This window comes from Neoarius graeffei, chromosome 3, assembly GCF_027579695.1.
Source record: "Neoarius graeffei isolate fNeoGra1 chromosome 3, fNeoGra1.pri, whole genome shotgun sequence".
NCBI lineage: Eukaryota > Metazoa > Chordata > Actinopteri > Siluriformes > Ariidae > Neoarius > Neoarius graeffei.
The window spans coordinates 73,610,653-73,617,116 of record NC_083571.1 but is presented as its reverse complement, the minus strand read 5'-3'; the positions used below and the strand labels follow the sequence as shown (position 1 = coordinate 73,617,116).

Genomic DNA, 6,464 nt, shown 5'->3' with positions numbered 1-6,464 from the left:
TGCAATGGCTACATTAGCTGTGCAGCTAACCGCTTCCTGCAGTTAGCCAGGTACTCTGCGCTACAAAACCAAAAAGCATGCAGCATGCTCTGTTAAACTGAGTTTAGTCTGGAAATTGACTGTAACTTATGAGCTTATGTTTTGCCGTGTTTTAAAATCGGTGCCACGTTAGCCTTGCAATGGCTACATTAGCTGTGCAGCTAACTGCTTCCTGCAGTTAGCCAGGTACTCTGTGCTACAAAACCAAAAAGCATGCAGCATGCTCTGTTATAATAGCCAATCAAAATAGTATTTACAAAGACACCCACATTCTTTTTTTAAGTCACTCGTTCATTTTATTTGTTTGTTTGTTCAGTAAAAACCCAAACATTTGTTGAATTTATTTTATTTCCTCGCATCGCACCTTAATGACGTCAGCGCGCTGTATTTTTCCCTTCGCGGTTTGTTCCTTCTCTCTCGCAATAGTAAGACACCCACATCCGCTTGTTCTGACCCACTGGAGGTAGCGGGCACAGTGCTGTTAGCCAATCAGAGGTAACACGTTTACATGTCATGAATATTAATAATAAGACCCGCCCCCACCCTCTACCCTTCCCCGCCTCCTGCTTCTCATTAGCAAAATGACGCACTGGGAAAAGCGCTGAAATGGGGCTTTCTCCCAGGAGGCTATATCTACGTGCCGAGGGTTCATTTCGAGAAAGGCTGCAGATATAACATCCGGAAACCTCCACGAGCCCGTTTAAAGCATCAACAAATCACCATGCCATGGGACCTAGAACTGGTAAACTCTTGAACAGCCTTTCTTCAAATATTAAGAACGCAACCAGTCTAACTGTATTTAAGAGTCGACTTCATATTTTATATTTTGAAAAGTTACCTACGTACCGGTCACCATAGTCAGTTATCTATTTTATTAATAATAGGACATAAGAAACTTTTTTCTTTTTTATCCATAATTTGTTTATATACTTTTATAGTTTATTAGCAATCTATATTTTTATGTTTTTGTATTTGTGCAAGGGAAAATTGTCAATTGGGTCTATCCGTCCTGTAATTTTCGCCTGTCAATCAGTTCTGTATGGATTTATGATGAACTCTGTGAAACTAAACTAAAAACCTGCTCCAGCCCAAACTGATCAACTGAGTTCTTTGCTTCTTTTCTGTCCTGGCACGATAACTTCATCTGATGGTTTGAAGAGGGATAGAAAAGTGTTGCTGAGATTAAAAAGTTTTGGTGGGACTTCAACTAAAATTCATTATTTTACTGGTATTTTTTTTTCACATCCAGTGCAACTGAATTGGAATGATCTGAGGAATGCGTTTAGTTTTACTAGTTAAACATTATATTTACTGTACTTATAAATAAGATTGTAATTTGTGAGTGAAAATAAATGTCTTCATTATAGCATTCATTTTAAAAGATCAGATTTTGTCTTTTTTAAATGTTGTACAGAGAACAAGGGTGTGGTCTCAGCGTACAGTATGAATGACATTACAGGCATTTTGCAGACGCTCTGATCCAGAGTGACGTACAACGGACCCAAAGCAGCCTGGGGAGCAGTTAGGGGGGGTCAGGTGTTTTACTCAAGGGCACTTCAGTGATTCCTGCTGGTCCAGGGACTCAGACCTGTGACCTTTTGGTCCAAAAGCTGCTTCTCTAATCATTAGGCCATGGCTTCCAACAGAAAATCCTCTGAGAGCATTAACATTATCTAATTTAGAATCACATTCTAAATTTTATTTTTAACCTTTCTTTATCCTGCTATAAATAAACGAAAATGGCAGGAAGCATCATTTGGTAATAATGTTGTTTTTCAGGTTGTCAGCCAAGCTGTGATTGGCTGCCAGGCCCTTTTGACATCATGGGTTTTGCATCATGAGAGTAAATACGTTGTTACTCCTGTTGAATAAATATCCCATTTACCTGCTCGATATTTTAGACTTTGCCACTAGACTGAGAACACTCCATCTCTGCTACCTGTGGACTCAGGTGAGTTATTACTTTACTTTCTCCTGAGAATCACCAGACTGTAAGATGATATAAAATGTATCAGGCTCTTATAGACAATTTAATTATTAAGATATTTAATATTCACTGAAATATTATGGTTAAAAATGTTATAGTCACTTACAGTGTACATGATGGAATATTTTGTCTGATGTCAAGAAAATTGCTTTAAATATACAAATTAATTAATTAATTAATTAATTAATTAATTAATTAATTAATTACAACTCTTTATAATATCTTGTTATAATTATACAGCTGTCATTTAAAATCATTTATTATTATTATTGTTGTTGTTGTTGTTGCTGTAACTTTATTTATTCTGAACTTTTCAAAAAGTTACAAAGTGCTTTACAAGCATTAAAACATTTCAAAACCAAGTCGAGTGAAATTAGGCAATTAAAATAATGAAAAATAAAATGGAAAAGCAAGAGCATTAATAAAAAAACATGTATGAATGCATATTGAAAATAAATAAAATAGAAATAAAATGGGGGGGAAATGACAACAGTAATAATAAAACAGGGAAGCTAAGATTTATACAGCCACAGAGACACTTTGCTTGCATAGCTGATATATAATCTGATATATAATTTACTTTTAGGTTGTAAACAACACCATGGACAGGAAGGTTATACTGGGCGTTTTGTGTCTGATTGGTAAGTGTTCACTGAACTTCATCTCAGTTTCTGTAGTCACTTCTATTATCCTGCTGAAATATATTTGCTAGAAATAGCATTGTAGATTAATTTTTAGGTGATTTTTATAAAATTAAGTGATGGCAGTTTACACATTATACTAAAGTTCCTCGAGAACTGTGACATTTGTGACACAATAACATTGGCAGTAAACCACAAAATTGTCAAACTTGCTCTTGGTTCTAACATTTATCTTCATTCGTCTATGAATTCTGTGATGAATAGTGAGCGATCTATTGATTTATCCTGATATCTCGTGATGAGTGCTTGACCTTTTATCACAAAGAACGTATCAGTGTCTTGTTTTCACTTAGATGCATATCTGTACTGAAGTATGTAAACAGACTAAGTGTGCCTTTCAGAATGATCGTGAGACAGATTATTTCAGAAGGTTTCATTGTGTAAACAGCATGATGGTGGTAGCTCAGCAATGCCTAACTGGATATATCTGCTGATGGTCATATTTGTGACATATCCTGCTTTATTGAGTCGATTAATTTAATTTGAATATCATTACGTCCCAAGGGTTGGGTTGAAACGCTGTTTTGATGTCATCCATCAAGTCCTTATTTGAGATGGTTCTTGTCATTTGCAGATCACATCTGATGATCTATACTCAGGAAATGTTGCAGTTGTTCAAAAAGAGAAGAGTAGTATAGAGGAGAAATATTCCAAATGTTCCATGGAAAATACACACTGCTTTCTTTTTATTATCATTGTTTACTTCCAGCATTTAAAACGGTGGAGGTGCAGGGAATAACATCTATAATTTATATATAATTTAAAAGTTTATCTTTAACTTTTGGCATTTGAATCTGAACTGTGTTTCATCTGAATAACAAACACAGTACACAGAAAAGTTCTAACCCTTTTATTCAAGCAAAAAAAAAAAAAAACTTAGTTTTTTCATTTGTCCTTTTGTGTCATTTGTACTTTGATATAGATGTGCTTAGTCCGTTAACTTTCAGTTTCTCCTCCAAAATTATTTTCGTGGAAGATTAATGATAAATAATCCACTTCATTCACATTCATTCCACCTGTGAGTGAGTCTGTACTGCGCCTCCTGGCGACGTGTTATGGAAACGTCACCAACATGGACTAGAATATATTAACCCAATGGGGCTCAAAACTCAGTGGGTGTGTCACACTGTGTAGTCATGTTATACACTGGCACTGATTGGCTGTATGAACCTCCAGTAGAGCGTATCCCTGCCTTCAGCACTGGGCAAGTTCCAGTTCACCCACAGCCTCGCTTCACATCATTCTGCCAGTGGTGCTGTTACACTCGGTCTAAAAAAAATCACAAAGAATCCTCTTTAAAATGTTTGTGAATCACAGATAAGGTGATGTGAATGCTTAAAATATGGAACCTTATATTTATTTTTCTTTTACCTTTTTTTTTATGGGGGGGGGGGTAATCCTGCTAGTCCATTGCTATGAGCCGCCTTTGACTCTGCAGTTTACCTCAAAGATTAAAATCATAGATTAAACAGATCTGTGATTCAGCTGAGCTTTATGAAGCACATTGTCTTGTGTCTGTTTAATCAGCATCAGTTTCTAATTTTGATTTCAACTTTGTTATGGTCCACTGTTCTATTCTAATCATCTTCAATGGTCATGACTTCAGCCCTAAGTGCAGCTCAGGTGGGCTCTGCAGTGGACCCGACTTCACTCGCAAGCACAGCTGAGATCGACCCCACGATGGACGTGACTTCACCTGCAATCACAGATGAGATCAACCTTACAGCGGGCAAGACTTCGCCCCCGAACACAGCTGGCACAACTACAACAATTGCACCAGTGACTGAAGTTTTCACGTTGATCTTCCGCATCAAGGAAACCTTTGTTCCAGCACTGGCTAACCCAAATTCTAAACAATTTAAAGACAAAGCTGAAAAAGTCACTCGTGAGGTATGTTTTCCAGATAATGCCACCATTTACAATTTATTTAATTCTGCTAAACATGAGAGATTTAGCCACATGAACACTTCTATTGCCATATAAGACAACCCAAAGAACGCATCTCGTTCTAATCATGCATTTCTGTTCTCAGTGTTTGTGCAGGACATGTGTGACTTTTGCCCTTTTGTTCAAATTTTCACATCCAATTTCAGTGAAATCCATTTCAATTGCCATAACATTAGGCACAATTTGAATATGATTTAGAGCATTTGTAAGTCTCATCGCATATTAGTTGTTATTGCTAACTTTTATGGCTAAATAACAAACCATTTTATCTGTTGGTTTTTGATCACCGAATTCTTCTTCTTCATCCTAGATTGAACCATTGTACAAGAAAGCCTTTAAAAACTTCCATCTCATGCAAATCTTCCAGTTCAGGTAAGAAGGCGGAGATGGCTCTGAATGTTTGTTTCTTTGTTGATTAAAGGTTAAATTTTAACCTGTATCTCTTTGTTTGTGCAATTTCAGGAATGGTTCTATTGTGACACACAGCCTCATGTCTTTCCTTTCTGGCGCTAACGTGACTGACACCAAAGTGAAAGACGTCCTTGCCAAAGGAGTTAACAGCTTGACCTTTCCTGTTGAGCCAAACTCCATCAATGTCACCCATGTTATTAGTCAGTATCAACATGCGAAGATATTACTGTCATTTATTAATTAGTTCTTATTAATTGTAAATAATCCAAACTCAAATTTCTTGTATATTTTAAGGTTTAAATATGTATTTGTGTACATTTAATTTCATGTATATTTTTATATTTTGCAGGTAATTCCATGCCACCAGTGATTGCCAGCTCACTTTCCATGATATGGATGTCTCTTCTACCACTTCTACTTTCAGCGGCATTGCACTGTTAGCTCTAAGCCTGATCAGAAAACGCACACAATAACTTAACAACGCTATTTAACATTTCAACCTATTCTACTGTTGTAAGTAGTTCCTTTTGTCACCACAAACAGTAACATGTATGTTTCCTTTTTACTTATTAATATTTAATTCATAAGATAAATGGAATCGGGTGTTTATAAACAATATCTGTTTTCATGAGAAAAACAAATATATTTTAAATTATGAAACTGAGGATTTAATGATGGTGGTGACATACCTGAACATTTCTCCACTTCTAAACAGTCCTAATGATTGCTGTCTTTCATTTCTTAAATTTAAATCAATAAGAATATTCTTGACACAGATGTATAGTTAACAGGATAAATTAAGGTGTCAAAGTCTAGTCATTTATATGTACACTAATGTATATATTGTGTATCGGAGTGTGAAATAACTATAAATGTTTTATGCAATAAACTTTGCACATTTTATTTGTGTAATTCAATTTTATTATTTCTTACAATACAATATACACAATACACTGTATGGTGTATATATTATAAGCTGGCTGTAAGATTGAGTGCCATAATGGTTGTGAGGAGGTTGGAGCTCAGGTGGCATCTTGGTTCCGTGGTGTGCTGATTAGCACTCTGGACTCTGAATCCAGTAATCAAAGTTCAAATCTCAGGTAGAACCTCCCCAAAAGTTTGCTCAATGTTCTATACTATTGTAGCAAATATAACATTGTCTCAAATGTAGCTCATGTAGGGTTCATTATAGCAAATTCCAACTGAGGTGAGTGTGAAACAGATCTGCATTTTTTTTTATTCATAAAGTAAACTCTTGTGTTCTTTGGCTAAAAGAGGGAAGTTAGTAACATGTTAGTTAAATATGTTAATAAAGCTCTGGGAGGTACCTGGATAAATCATGGTTAACCATAATTCAATCACTTATTAGTCCCTGTTTT

The 6,464-nt window shown here is 35.8% G+C and overlaps 1 protein-coding gene across 1 annotated transcript; it reads left to right on the top strand.

The window, feature by feature from the left end:
* Positions 1–1,918: 1,918 nt before the first annotated feature.
* Positions 1,919–5,682, top strand: LOC132882900 (uncharacterized). The gene is made up of 6 exons (XM_060916002.1): positions 1,919–1,990; positions 2,613–2,667; positions 4,334–4,617; positions 4,985–5,046; positions 5,137–5,285; positions 5,435–5,682. The coding sequence occupies exons 2-6, from the start codon at positions 2,628–2,630 to the stop codon at positions 5,524–5,526; spliced, it is 627 nt and encodes a 208-aa protein (XP_060771985.1). The 5' UTR covers positions 1,919–1,990; positions 2,613–2,627; the 3' UTR covers positions 5,527–5,682.
* Positions 5,683–6,464: the final 782 nt, after the last annotated feature.

Coding starts and splice junctions, on each gene's coding strand:
- LOC132882900 (XM_060916002.1), top strand. CDS start 2,628: ATGGACAGGAAGGTTATACTGGGCGTTTTGTGTCTGATTG. Junction 4,618..4,984: donor CTGAAAAAGTCACTCGTGAG/GTATGTTTTCCA, acceptor TCTTCATCCTAG/ATTGAACCATTGTACAAGAA. Junction 5,286..5,434: donor CAATGTCACCCATGTTATTA/GTCAGTATCAAC, acceptor TATATTTTGCAG/GTAATTCCATGCCACCAGTG.